The sequence below is a fragment of the Schistocerca cancellata genome, chromosome 6 (assembly GCF_023864275.1).
Source record: "Schistocerca cancellata isolate TAMUIC-IGC-003103 chromosome 6, iqSchCanc2.1, whole genome shotgun sequence".
Lineage (NCBI taxonomy): Eukaryota > Metazoa > Arthropoda > Insecta > Orthoptera > Acrididae > Schistocerca > Schistocerca cancellata.
This window is the reverse complement of record NC_064631.1, coordinates 595,429,833-595,445,412: the sequence shown is the minus strand read 5'-3', so window position 1 is coordinate 595,445,412 and position 15,580 is coordinate 595,429,833. Positions and strand designations below refer to the sequence as shown.

General features: G+C 40.0%; 1 protein-coding gene across 1 annotated transcript in view; it reads right to left on the bottom strand.

The window, feature by feature from the left end:
• Window positions 1–2,893, bottom strand: part of LOC126088102 (snRNA-activating protein complex subunit 3-like) — a 156,556-nt gene extending 153,663 nt beyond the window's left edge. The window contains exon 1 of the mRNA XM_049906198.1: window positions 2,720–2,893. Coding sequence (XP_049762155.1) covers window positions 2,720–2,853 — 134 coding nt within the window. The 5' untranslated portion in view covers window positions 2,854–2,893. The remainder of the gene's footprint in view (window positions 1–2,719) is intronic.
• Window positions 2,894–15,580: the final 12,687 nt, after the last annotated feature.

Sequence of the window (15,580 nt, the reverse complement as noted above, 5' to 3'; positions counted from 1 at the left end):
GTTTTTCAACATTTTTCATGAGAAATCTGTATAATGCATCCTATTTTTTATACATTATTACAACTTAGTGGCCTTCATACTAGATGCATAAAAGAATAGAGGTCTGTTTTACTATTAAGATCTGTAGGTATCCATGTAACAAATATAACTTAAATTCTGAAACAGTCACCTTATTAACCATTGTGAGATTACATGGAATGACCCATTATCATACTCAAGTATTGTGGAAACTAATGACTACTTGTTCATATTCTTGAATCTGTTGTAGTGCAGGATGTTCAATGGCTCCATGCTGAATAAAACTAGTTTACTAGTACACACCGTTATCAGAAGGTGAACTTGAAGTTCTGGCTTGGCAAATACAAAATGGTGATGTATCTGACCTGGTCTGTATCTCCAATGAGATGATGAGAGAAAACTAATTTGAAACAATAAAGTATGTTGTTTGTTGAATTATTGGCACTCATCCTATTACAGTTACTGGAACATCACCTGAGATGGAAGGGAATGCTAGAAATGACTTCTGATGATGAAACCTCACAACTGAGAAATCATGTGAAGTGTGTACCCATGTGTGAGGACTCAAAGGTAAAAGACTATGACAACACATGTAACAATGTTTGGCTCTGAACACCATACTGAGAAAATGGAGAATATGTTGCACATCATATGAAAATTTTAGAAGGTATATACCAGAGAATCTTTATGAAACTAATGCTTTTCAACTACTCTGTTAGAAACATGGGCAGCAACCTTTCAATTGATCCCACAGAAATTCTGAAGTTCACTGCAACGCACATTGTGGCAGGTATCTTAAATTTTGCCAGATTTGTTTTCAAAGTCATTGACACACATCCCATTGGTTGCTGACCTGATCGCCAGCAACCAACTTGAAAAATTACTGAACAGCCTACATTTTGCATCTGAGAAACCCGGAAATAGTAATGACAGACTATGGAAGATTAGACCTGTCACTGACTGTGTGAAGTCATTATACCATTATCTTCAGCTTGAAGAAAATTTTTATATTGATGAGCAAATTGTTCCTATCAGAGGATCTCTGAAAATAGAGCATTGTATCATTTCATAAGTTATTGATCATCCATTTTATCATGTACTATGATATAGGACTTGTCATTTTTACACAAAAAAACTTAAATAATAGTGCCTGCGTACAACTCTTGCGGACAACAATAATAATAATAATAATAATAATAATAATAATAATTTTATTGTCATTCGGCCATTACAGCAATAGACAACGTCATATACATACTAACATACAATTAATAATTTGAAAGAAACAACAGGTTTCTTGTTAACATTATAGTATTATATTACAGTTGATAAATTCTCTTATGTCATAGAATGGGTGGAGGACTAGCCAGTCATGAATTGTTTGTTTGAATAATTGTTCAGGTAATTCTTGAACAGATTGAGGAAGATTATTAAATAATTTGTACCCCATGATTTCGTAGCTGTTGAGTGACTTTGACAATCTGTGGTAGGGAATATAGAGGCACCTATTCCTTCTTGTATTGTGGCTGTGTACATTTTCTCTGGTTTTTGTTTCTGGTAATTTCTTCTTCGTATAAATTAGAACATAGTATATGTACAAGTTTATAACAGTCATGATTTTCTGTTCACAAAACAATGGTTTGCAGTGTGCCTTATATGCAGAACGTACATAAACAGAAGCAAATCATACAGATCCATACAAAATCATACAGATAACCTAAAACATAAAAATGATAAGACATATCTTTATGGGTGGGGGTATTGGGGGGGGGGGGGGGAGTGAAATGTTACCTTCTGTGCAGCAAGAGTAGGTTGATTTATGATTTCATTGCCTACCAAAGGAAAGCAACACCTCTCCAACCTGAAATGACTGAAGCTTTTTGTGTAACTGGAAGCGCAGTGACAAAATTATGTACTAATACTGCACAGACGGTAAAGATGATACCGGTATGCGATATGACAGTGAGAAACAATTCCCAAAAATTGTGGACAATCAAGGACGACGCAAGAAAGAAATATGTATCTTGAAGTCAAAAAACAAGGGTGGAAAATGTGTTATCCACTTCTATTACACAAACCACTACAGCTGCTTCAAGTCCTTCCATAATCGCTAGGTGCTGTACCTGAACAATGAGTGAAATTAGTTAAAGCGTGAATAATATCCATGTTCTACCATAATTGGTGATAACAACATGTCAACAAAAACTTCTTCTAGAACAGTGCTGAACGGAAAACAAAGTAATAAAGAAATAAGTGCTTGTATGTAACTATTTACATTATTTGAAACCTGATGTACTACTTGTGATACATCGTATAATTTGCAAAGTAGAGAGGTAAAAATATGTTTTTGTACCTTGTGGTGTACGTCAATACAAGTTACTGAATTTTTTATGCAAATAATAAAAATATCAGGTCTGAAACGGTTATCTCAATTGCTTGTTGTTACGTAATTACACACTTTTTAGTGGTACGATACATCATAAAGGGGCAATTACTACTGGTCATTTTTATCACAAAATCCATTTCAATTTTGAAGACTTCAGTCAAAAATACCAGCTATCAAACTCGATATATAGAAAAATGTGAGAATATCAGTTTGAGAAACGTCTATTACGTGAACATTCGTTGTCATACATCACATTTACTTTAACGGTACTGGCTACAACGAGATATGTCACAAGTGGTCCCTTTCATTACTCACTCACACTCTGCGTCCAACTGACGAAATTGTTCCAGCGTGATATTCGCTCCCATTATCTGCAATCGTTTCACATTTTCTTCGATCTCCTGCGACACTTCTGGACTTGGCGTGTTCGATAACAATGACGACAACATTTGTTTAAAATTATCGTAGTATTCAGAAATCTTAACTGGTTCTGAGACCCATGGGTACTGACACCTTTGCTGCAACATTCTCCCTAATCTGCCGTATGCTCCACACAGACCAAAAGCCTACAGAACACTTACGTGCAGATACACAGTGCAGTGGCAAGTATTATAATATATCAAGAATGCGTCGGCAACAATACACTTAGCGAATCTCAATTGTTTCTAGTTTCTAGATCTTTCATTTGACTTCCTACTAGTTTAGATTTCTGAAAAGTACGTCACATCTACGTTTCGACATACAGTAAGCCTATTCTGCTGGGAAGATATGTGATAAGATAAAACAAAGAAAGGATATTATCCAAGAAATTTCTGTTCTTTCCCTCAAGGTTATTGCGGGTATTTTTCTTTATCAAACTGCAATGGGAAATTTACACTCCGACAGGCGCGCGTTTTTTTATTGCACGAGCAGACGCGCAGCACATTTTGCGCACCACTTGCGCTTCTCAGTTCTACAGTTATTTTCGTATGCTCTCATACTAGTACTGACATTAATTACTTTATTGTTGTTAAGGGTAGATATAGAATCACTCAAAATGATACTAAAACTATAGAAATACTAACTAATTGTGCTGTCCACTTAATACAAGTCATTTATTATGAGCACAGTGAAAAATACTAAGAAATAATGTTACATATGTAGCCAAGAGATGTCTACACTGTTGCTCACTTATAGAGGGAAACAATGTTACGTTATTTAACATGGCTGTTAATTATACTTTATTTAGAAAAGTTGATAAACATCTAAACACATAAATGATTTAGTTCTGAAAAATCTATATTTCGCTGTCGGCGTTGAAAATTAATATATTCATAGTGAATGCCTATGGAAACCATATTATAACAGCTTACAGACAGGCCCTGTCAAGATTCAAATCACTAGTCATCTGAGTCTGCAGGTGTAACTTGACACTTTTCACAGTTGTAACTAACACTCGTTGCTTCCTGCAAACAAAACTATTACAAGAGTCACACTTTATTGTTGTTTTAACATTCTTGACCCTTCCACAAATAACACAGCATCCCATTTCTTAGCCGAACGCTTGTCAGGAGCACAATGAAAAAGAGAAGTATGCAAAACCTAAATCTGCTTCAAACAGTTTTACAGTTCCGTTAAGAAACAGATTTCAGTGTCTCATTACAGACTGTGAAGTTAATAATGACGAATCCGGCAACTCGCACCAAGATTATTTATCTGAATTGGCGGGAAGTAAACGCAAAATGGAACAAACGTAACTGCCGCGACGATGCAAATAAAATGACGAAAATAAACTTTAGTAGGATTACAGTTTCACTTAATGACAGCCACGGGAGAGGAGCTGCGGGTATTCTTCGACTCTAGTAAGATCTCCCTGTTACAAGTGTTGGGAAACCTGGAGCAGGCCCGACACAAGTTTTAAGACTGTAAAAATTATAACTGCACGTCGCAGAGTGAATGCATAGTAATAACGGGCGGCGCAAATGATGTGTATAAGAATGAACTAATAGTGGCAAACAGTGAGTTAAGAAATGCGCTACGTACATTAGTGAATCGAAAGGCGATCGTGGTAGCCATACCACACAGGAATGATCTTATTGAACCTTCTTGTGCGAACACAGAGATCCAAAAAGCAAATAGGATGTACAAAAAGATCTGCAAGGACACTTCAAATGCGTTTTTCCTTAATATTGATGACCTGAAGAGAAAGCACTTCACTACACATGGAATGCATTTAAATAAATGGGGTAAATCACTACACAGCCAGAACATCAAGGCATTAGTGGAAAGTGTTTCTCCTATAAGTAAGAAATGTAATCCAATCCCATTGCCGATGGTGAAGGAGAGTTGTATCTTGCCTACCAACTACTCCAGCTGCTGCAGTAACACAACTTCAAGAAACAATGATTACAGAAGAACGTGTTGGGAGAGAAGCATGCATATTAACAGCTACAACAGATGGAACAACACAGCAAGGAACAGAGAAGAAAGAAACAGCAAGGGTGGCAGCATACTCAGCTACAAAAACTATTGCTCCATCAAGTGGTACAGGTATCCATTGTGCAGCAACATCTGAACTATCCACAAGGGGAACCCAGTCATCGAGATCAAGACATAAACATGAAGAAGGGAAGAGAGTTCAACGAGCAGTAGCAGTGTCAAGTGTTGTGGGTAAGCGAAAAACAGTTCCTCCTCTCCGTCTAAATGATTTTTTACTCGAAGGCAGCAAGGAGAAGAAGCCCATAAGGTAAATAGTGCAGGAGATTTAATAGCCCCTCACTGTAATAGTACATCTGTGAGGAAAGACAGGTTTGATCTTAATATATGCTATCTTAACATTCAACGAGTGAGGGATAAGTAACTTATTGTCAGTAATCTTGGAATAGAAAATGGGTTTGATATTTTCTGTTTGACTGAACACTGGGTTACTGAGAGTGACCTAACATTTGTTAAATTTGATAATTATAATATAGCCAATAGCTACTGCAGAAAATTGCATTTAAGGGGTGGTGTAGCAGTCTATGTTAACAAGTCACTTAAATATTAGTCAATAGATTTTATCTAGATTTTTTTGTGTGATGAACTGAAATTTTAAGCTGGTGGTATAGTTTTAGACAGTTTTAAGTTATTGCCAATATCCTTGTACAGATCACCTAAGGGCATCATCAGTGTATTTCTAGAGAAACTGGACCAGCTGTTACATGTACTTGGCGAAACTAGGTGGATAAATTATGATATTGTAATAGGTGGTGATCTGAATTCAGATTTTGATGTAACAACACACATAGTGTCACTGAACTTCAAAATCTACTAAGACAATCCAACTTACACTGTATCATTAATAGGTCCACAAGAGAACAAGCATGTCTTGACAATATTTTTGTGAATTTTAAAACAACAGACGAATCATTTGATGTGTCAGAGTTTGCATTTTCTGATCATAGTTATGTAACCTTAAACTATACAAGTAGGTTTCCTCCTGATAAGATTAGAATAACTAAGCCTTTCCCAAAAATTGTGATGACCAGACCTGTCTCAGATCAAAAAATTCATAGATTTTGTAATTCTCTTGCTGACAGAGACTGGTTTGGCCAGTGTTATGGAGACACACCCTATACTTTAAGTAACGATTTCCAGCAATATACCGGGTGATCAAAAAGTCAGTATAAATTTGAAAACTGAATAAATCACGGAAAAATGTAGATAGAGAGGTACAAATTGACACACATGCTTGGTATGACATGAGGTTTTATTAGAACCAAAAAAATAAAAAAGTTCAACAAATGTCCAACAGATGGCGCTTCATCTGATCATAATAGCAATAGCTAGCATAACAAAGTAAGACAAAGCAAAGATGGTGTTCTTTACAGGAAATGCTCAATATGTCCACCATCATTCCTCAACAATAGCTGTAGTCGAGGAATAATGTTGTGAACAGCACTGTAAAGCATGTCTGGAGTTATGGTGAGGCATTGGCATCGGATGTTGTCTTTCAGCATCCCTAGAGATGTCGGTCGATCACGATACACTTGCGACTTCAGGTAACCCCAAAGCCAATAATCACACGGACTGAGGTCTGGGGACCTGGGAGGCCAAGCATGATGAAAGTGGCAGATGAGCACATGATCATCACCAAACGACACACACACGAGATCTTTCACGCATCTAGCAATATGGGGTGGAGTGCCTTCCTGCATAAACATTGTATGTTCCAGCAGGTGTTTATCAGCCAGGATGGGGATGATGCGATTCTGTAACATATAGGCGTACCTCTCACCCGTCACGGTAGCAGTTACAAAACCAGAATCACGCGTTTCCTCTAAGAAAAAAATGCCTGATAACGATAGATGTAAATCCAACCCATACCGTGACTTTCTCGTCGTGCAATGGTGTTTCCACGACAGTTCTAGGATTTTCGGTAGCCCAAATTCTGCAGTTGTGGGGTTTGACAGACCCTCAAAGCATGAAATGAGCTTCGTCGGTCCACAACACGTTACCCAACCAATCGTCGTCTTCCGCCATGTTTTGAAATGCCCTCACCGCAAATGCCCTCCACTTCACTAAATCGCCAGGTAAAAGTTCATGATGCCGATGGATTTTGTACGGATAGCATCGGAGGGTACACCTCAGTGCCAACCAAACAGTAGTGTATGGAATGCCGGTCCGACGTGCGACTGCACAAGCGCTGACTTCCCCGTGCATAGACGAACCCGCTACAGTCTCCATTTCTTCCTGAACAGTCTCAGCAGCGTTACGCGTTGTGCTCGGTCGGCCACTATGGGGTCTATCGTCTAAACAACCCGTGGCTTCGAAATCATTCTCGCCACAGCTGCATTTGTCAACGGACATTTACCCGTTCGAATCCCCTTCCTATGGCGACAGGATCGTAACGCTGAACTAGCACATTCCCCATTCTGATAATACAGCTGAACGAAAAGCGCCTTTTCAGGTAACGTCAACATAGTGCGACTGCTGGCGCATCTGATTCTCTCTCTCACTACAGCTCCTGTTTGAATAATTTCTTGTAATAATGTTTTAGAAGAAAATATATACTGGGTAATGGGTATTGTGTAATCAAGATGGCGGCCATTAGAGGTGTACAATTCGTAAGCTCCGCTTTTAACGAAAAAATACGCGTATTTAAGTGTTCCCTGTGTGAGAAATATAATGCTGTTTATGATAACCTGTGTGTGCCATGTCATATTTTACTAAAAACACTGGAAGTCAAGATGAATTACCGGATAAACCACATGCAGCGAAATATTGAAGAAATCAGTTGTGAAATAGCTACAAAAGCAAAAAATAATCAACACTCTGTGTGACGACATAATTAAGCTGCAAAAGAACTTGATTTATTTGGAATCTTTAAACTGTGCAAATATTTTGCAAGCTTTACTGGTAACAAACAAGAGTTATTATGACGATCATTTTAGGCATAAAAAGTTCACTCGCCCATTTCAAAGTGAACAGTGTTTCAAGTTACCGATACACCAATAAACATTAGCAGTGACTTAGAGACTATCAAAAGTGCAGAAGATAAGAGTGCAAATGAAACTACAAACACAAATGAGTCAAAAGAAGTGACAATAATGATATGAAAGCAATCTTTTAATGTAAATATTCACTGGGATAGTCACGGACGCGGACTCGCGAAAGTTCTGCGTTCGGATTATGGTGTTAACTTTTGTAGCTATGTTAAACCTGGAGCACCTGTGTGAAATTACAAATAATATAAAAGCTGGAGCTTGACGAAATGCAAATGAGTTTACAGTAATAATGGGGGGAGGGTAGGTGCCAATGATGTCTACAAGAATGAATTATCTCGTGCTGTTCTAAACTTAAAGTTAGTGTTGGAATCTAATACAAAAAACAAGCTCATCATCATTGGAATACCTCACAGACACGATCTTATAAATGACTCGTGCGTCAATAAATAAATCAATTAAGCCGACACACAGTTTGAGAAGCTCTGTACAATGCATCAGATTGGCCAAGATGGCGGAGATGTTGTGTGTACAAGTGAGTAGTGTTCCTGCGAAAAACGAAAATAATATCGATGAAAGTACAGTGTGTGTGAATTGTAGGGACGAAATTATGAAGTTAAATGAGCGTATTTCTAGCCTTCAGCAAATCGTCAGTGTAGTGAGATGTCAGAACTTCGAATCATTAGTCAAACAAAAGGCCAGTTCTCTTTCGCAAAAAAACTCTAACGAGTGGACAAATATACCATATAAAAACAGAGGTGTGAATACGAAAGCATCACCAGGGAGTAAAAACACCAAACAGTTGGCGGTTAAAAACAAATTTCAAGTTCTTTCGGTGAGTGAAGAGGCGGATTTAGGCTTAACATCGGTAAGTGACAGGGGTGGATCCAAGGGGGGGGGGAGGCAATTGGGGCAATTGGCCCTCTCCCCCCCCCCCCCCCCCCCCGGTGCGTGATCGATCTCTTTTTCCGACTGCTTTAGGGGCTGATTACGTCGGCCTATCTAGTTTGTTTTACTTGAAGTCGAAGATGTAAACAATGGCACGCAGTTTGATGTAACAATTCAAAAAGAGACCTAGAAGGCTCTTCCATTTAGCGAATAAACTACAGAAGAAACAACTATACTTACACTCCTGGAAATGGAAAAAAGAACACATTGACACCGGTGTGTCAGACCCACCATACTTGCTCCGGACACTGCGAGAGGGCTGTACAAGCAATGATCACACGCACGGCACAGCGGACACACCAGGAACCGCGGTGTTGGCCGTCGAATGGCGCTAGCTGCGCAGCATTTGTGCACCGCCGCCGTCAGTGTCAGCCAGTTTGCCGTGGCATACGGAGCTCCATCGCAGTCTTTAACACTGGTAGCATGCCGCGACAGCGTGGACGTGAACCGTATGTGCAGTTGACGGACTTTGAGCGAGGGCGTATAGTGGGCATGTGGGAGGCCGGGTGGACGTACCGCCGAATTGCTCAACACGTGGGGCGTGAGGTCTCCACAGTACATCGATGTTGTCGCCAGTGGTCGGCGGAAGGTGCACGTGCCCGTCGACCTGGGACCGGACCGCAGCGACGCACGGATGCACGCCAAGACCGTAGGATCCTACGCAGTGCCGTAGGGGACCGCACCGCCACTTCCCAGCAAATTAGGGACACTGTTGCTCCTGGGGTATCGGCGACGACCATTCGCAACCGTCTCCATGAAGCTGGGCTACGGTCCCGCACACCGTCAGGCCGTCTTCCGCTCACGCCCCAACATCGTGCACCCCGCCTCCAGTGGTGTCGCGACAGGCGTGAATGGAGGGACGAATGGAGACGTGTCGTCTTCAGCGATGAGAGTCGCTTCTGCCTTGGTGCCAATGATGGTCGTATGCGTGTTTGGCGCCGTGCAGGTGAGCGCCACAATCAGGACTGCATACGACCGAGGCACACAGGGCCAACACCCGGCATCATGGTGTGGGGAGCGATCTCCTACACTGGCCGTACACCACTGGTGATCGTCGAGGGGATACTGAATAGTGCACGGTACATCCAAACCGTCATCGAACCCATCGTTCTACCATTCCTAGACTGGCAAGGGAACTTTCTGTTCCAACAGGACAATGCACGTCCGCATGTATCCCGTGCCACCCAACGTGCTCTAGAAGGTGTAAGTCAACTACCCTGGCCAGCAAGATCTCCGGATCTGTCCCCCATTGAGCATGTTTGGGACTGGATGAAGCGTCGTCTCACGCGGTCTGCACGTCCAGCACGAACGCTGGTCCAACTGAGGCGCCAGGTGGAAATGGCATGGCAAGCCGTTCCACAGGACTACATCCAGCATCTCTACGATCGTCTCCATGGGAGAAGAGCAGCCTGCATTGCTGCGAAAGGTGGATATACACTGTACTAGTGCCGACATTGTGCATGCTCTGTTGCCTGTGTCTATGTGCCTGTGGTTCTGTCAGTGTGATCATGTGATGTATCTGACCCCAGGAATGTGTCAATAAAGTTTCGCCTTCCTGGGACAATGAATTCACGGTGTTCTTATTTCAATTTCCAGGAGTGTACGAATAAAATGATAATATTCGCTGAGGCATGAGCGATCTGTGTACCTTTTTTAGCACTTTCCCTACGGTGCGAATGTAAGATTTTGTTTCTAGGGGCAATTTGCAAAGAGATGGTGTTGATAATTAAGCGATGAACACCGAAGGAATACTTGAAAATATTCTCATTAGTTGCAAATAGTGAGAACCTTACGACAGTCCCTTTTATTCTGCAATTGCACGTTTTCGATCTGGATGAACGCTTCGGTCGACGCCAAGTTTATCGTGATTACCCTCAAACAAATTCGGCAGAAGATTATTACAGAGTAACAGTCTATGTTCCCCTACTGGACTTCATTATAACTGATTTACGAGAAAGATTCTCTGCTGAAACTTTGGATGTGCTCAACCTTTCTGTTTTCAGTCCAGAAAGTATTGTGAAGATCTCTGGAGGTGAAACTGAAAAAATTGCAGAGTCCCTCACCAACTGCTTCGGTTCGTTGCTTGACGAGGACAAAGGCATTGCTTCTCTTATGTTACGGGATGAAATGTTGTTGTGGCGAGAGAAATGGAATCAAGAAAAGGAACGACAAAAAGAGCTTCCAACCATCGCCCCTGACATGTTGGCTATAATACATAAGCTTTTATTGGTCCTGGCAACACTTCCAGTGACAACTGCGTCTGCTGAAAGGTCGTTTTCGTCGTTGCGGCGCCTGAAAACTTATTTAAGAACATCGATGAATGAAAACCGCCTCCTTGGTCTTGCACTTATGCAAATTCATTACGAGATTCCTGTAGACGTAGAAAAAGTAATTACAAGATTTTCAAAAAGTGGGCGTAGAAAGAGATTAGAATTTAATATTTAAGAGCAGTACTGTGAATATACATATTTAATATTAAATTTCATTTTATTTATACTTTGCATTTTTATTTTATTTCTTATTTTTTTACAAGAAGAAAGAAAGAAATTTTTTATTGTTAATATTTACATTCATGAGGAAAAACAGCTTATTATGAGCATAAAATAACGTAATTAAGATGCTTTCCTGAACACAGTCAAATACCCTATTATAACTTTTCGCAGTTGTATCGTCATTGCTGCGTATAAACACATGCGCGAATTCGATGGCAACATTCTGTCAAATGAAAGCAATTGGTGAAATAATTTCGAAGATTTAAGAATGGAAACAAATGAACATTAGCATTTTTATAGTTTATTTTACATTAGCAGACAAACACAGAGTTTTTTAAGTGCACGTGTCGTATTTGAAGAATGTTTTTTAGGTAATGCAGTAAGTTATTTCATTAAACACACTTAACACATAACGATACACAATTAAACTAAATACAGAATATCATTAAAATTGCTACACCACGAAGATGACGTGCTACAGACGCGAAATTTAATCGACAGGAAGAAGATGCTGTGACATGCAAATGATCTGCCAACTATCCTTCCCATCCCTCCCACAGTGATATTCCTCCATCAACCGAACCTACGCAATATACTCGTCCATCCCTACACAACCTCTGCTCCCAACCCCTTACATCATGGCTCATATCCCTGTAATAGACCTAGTTGCAGGATCTGTCCCATACATCCTCCCACCACCACCTACTCCAGTCAAGTCATAAAACATCATCTATCCCATCAATGGCAGGTCTACCTGTGAAACCAGTCATGTGATCTACAAGCTAAGCTGCAACCACTGTGCTGCATTCTATGTGGGCATAACAACCAAGAAGCTGTCTGTCTGCATGAATGGCCACTGATCAACTGTAGCCAAGAAACAACTGGGCCACCCTGTTACTGAGCACACCGACCAACATGACATATTTCATTTCAATGACTGGTTCAAAGCCTGTGCCATATGGATCCTTCCCACCAACACCAGCTTTTCTGAATGGCACAGTTGGGAACTCTGCCTGGAATGTATCCTACATTCCTGTAACCCTCCTGGTCTCAACCTTCGTTAATCATTGTCCTCGTCCATCCAGCGCCTTCCCTGTTCCCATTCCAGAACTAGGCAGCCCGCTGTTTCACCAAGGAACCCAGTTCTTTTACTTCCCTACTATTCCGCTACCCTCTCCCTCCGTCTCTCCCCTGCCCTCCATCTAACCACCCAACGACACCTAGCTGGCCACCCTCTCTCCACCTTGTCCCTGCATACTCCCCAGCAATACTTCACTGTCCCCATCCCTATCCTCATATCCCCCACCCCTATGCAGCTATCCCTTATGCTCCCCAACCCAGCCTCCTCCTTACCTCTACCCAGCTGCCTCTCACATTATGCACTGCTGCTGCTCATAGTCTGACTTCAGCTGTGTGTGTGTGTGTGTGTGTGTGTGTGTGTCCCTAATTTTGTGACAGTCTTTTTGTTGTGCCTATATGCGACTCAGCTGCTCCACTATATAGTGAGCAGCTATTAACCATTTCATAATATTGTTACAAATAATGTTCTTTACGTTACTTATGAATAAAAGCAAATGTGCTTTGATGCAACATGTTTTACACTAGGTAATTGTTCACTAGTAAAAGTAGAAGACATTGCAATCAAAACATTATAACACTGCAGTAAGAAAATGTTAAAGAAATGGCTTTTCATTAAACAGCCCACGAAATGTGTAGTAGTGAAGACAGACATACCAAAATAACAAGTTAAAGGGCTCTGAGAATTTACAAATATTCAAAATGTTCATTCATCACTATTTACCAACACACACACACACACACACACACACACACACATTTTCACAAATGATGTAGAAATTATAATACTAAATACCGTATTTACTCGAATGTAAGCCGCACTCGAATCTAAGCCGCACCTGAAAAATGAGACTCGAAATAAAGGAAAAAAAAAAAATCACAAATCTATAAGCCGCACCTGAAATTTGAGACTCGAAATTCAAGGGGAGAGAAAAGTTCTAGGCCGCACCTCCAAATCGAAACAAAGTTGGTCCATTGTAATATGAGACACAATTTAGGTCGAATGAATGACGATACAGCTACAGTAGTTTGGTTCGAGTCGAAAGCTTAGCAGTTAAGCTTTACCAGATAGCCATTGCTATGCGTCAGGCGCTCCGTCCGTATTTATACGGATACCCTTTCTTTTTCACGTGCTTCGTCTGGTTTGAATAGATTGTTTATTTTGCTTTGATCTGATAAGTGCCGTTTTCTATGTTATAGGTGTTTACGTCAGTCACTCCAAGCTCAAAATGCATTACTATACTGTGTCATGCATTGTTTGTCGCATTCTGATAGTGCGTGTTTACGGCCTGTCGCTGCTCGTGGCATGGCTTGCTTTTGTGCGCGCTACCGCCGCCTACAATTAAAAAAAGAGAGGAATCGTCTCATTAGCGATACAATGGCAAGAGACTGCTATTTGTTGTTACTTACACCGCTGCTTTCTTTGATAATGATCAACAAGAACCAAATAATAGACTGCGTATGATAAAACACGTTCTGAACGAGAGTTTGGCGAAAATTTTTCTCCGTTTGAAAATCTTTGCGGCCGCTTCTTTAGTACATCAAATTCTGCACAGAAATTAGTCATCTTAGATTTAAAAATCTAGTCAGTTGCCGTGCTTCATTTCTGACTGTATCACTATTAGGCATAAGAGTAATACGAATATAAACATGACACGATACGTATATTCTTCCGCGTTTGCTGTTGTCTCACTCTAGTTTCGTAGTTTATTTGGCAGACAGGATTTAAATGAGATAGAAGCAAACACGAAAGAATACATGGCAAAATGTTTATATTCGTATTATTCTTATGGTGAAGAGAATACTGCATGTGATTCACATTTCATCAGGTTCCTATTAGCAACCATTTCTTCTCACAGGTAGGAAAAAATTCAGAACGTAGAGTTGGCCATATTGACAAAAATCCCAGTATTACCAGTCGGATTTTCGTAGTACATTGAAATTCGAAGATGAACAATACGGAATTTGTATTTACTTCGTTGGATAATGTATGAAAATGCAGTGGTCGAAACTCGGGCGGAGAAAAAAAGCTAGTCTTCCAATTTTTTTTTTTTAATTTTATTTACTGACGCAGAGGTTTTGGCGCCAGTATTTATCTTTGTGCCTACAAAGGATGCTTGTGTAGCGCTACATATATTCGACGGCAGAAGTTAGTTGTGGCGGCTCCTATCAACATTTTTCAGAACTTCAGCTTGCTTTGCACTCGATTCTAAGCCGCAGGCGGTTTTTTGGATTACAAAAACCGGAAAAAAAGTGCGGCTTAGATTCGAGTAAATACGGTAGTCAAAATCACTTCAAATGTGTAAATGTATATAGTTGCTCAGAGCTCAGTTCTGAGACCTCTTAAGAGTATTTACATAAACTAGAATACATGCAAAGAGAATAAATCCAAGGCTTTAAAGGTTTCTTTGGGTACAGACCAGTGAAACCAGTCAGTAAAGACTGAAAAAGAGAATCTGATCAGAGAACATCTCCAAAACTTTGCTTGGTGGCACTAGTCAGTAAGACCTCCCACACAATAGTATCAGAGATTATTAATGGTGATACTGTAGAATATAAATACATAAGGATTATCATTAACATATTCATATTATCATCTTCAATTGAAAGATAGCTTCTTAATATAGCAATCTGAGAAGAGCTGCTTTATCATCATAGTGGAGAAATTCCAGCACTTCATAATGCGAAAGAATAATTCATGTGTATCGTACATATTACAGTTCAAAGCATCGACTAGAAGTTTGTATCACAGCAAGAAAATTATGGAGTAATAAACCAATACAATTTTGTATCTAAACATTTTCCAGGTAAACATGTAAGTGTTACTTCATGACTGGTGTTTTCAAAAAGAAAAGATAGCACTGACAGCAGAAGAAAACACTGATATGTACAAAGATACCAGAAGCAGTTGTAGTTCAGAAAACATGCAGCAGACAGTACTAAACAGCTATGGCTCTTGTTCTTGCCAAGCACATAATGTAAAAAGAAGTGTACATACCTCTGAGGGCTACAATCATGACATTAAGACAACATACTTGCATATACTTCAGCACAAATACTTGAATCAACAAAGTCACTAGTTAAAGGTTTAAATTTATGCTTGCCAGTGAAAAACATTTTTTTTTTTTTTTTTTTTTACTCAGCAAGTTCATTATGAAACACAGGACTTCAAATAATCTACTTTTTTTGGTATGTCT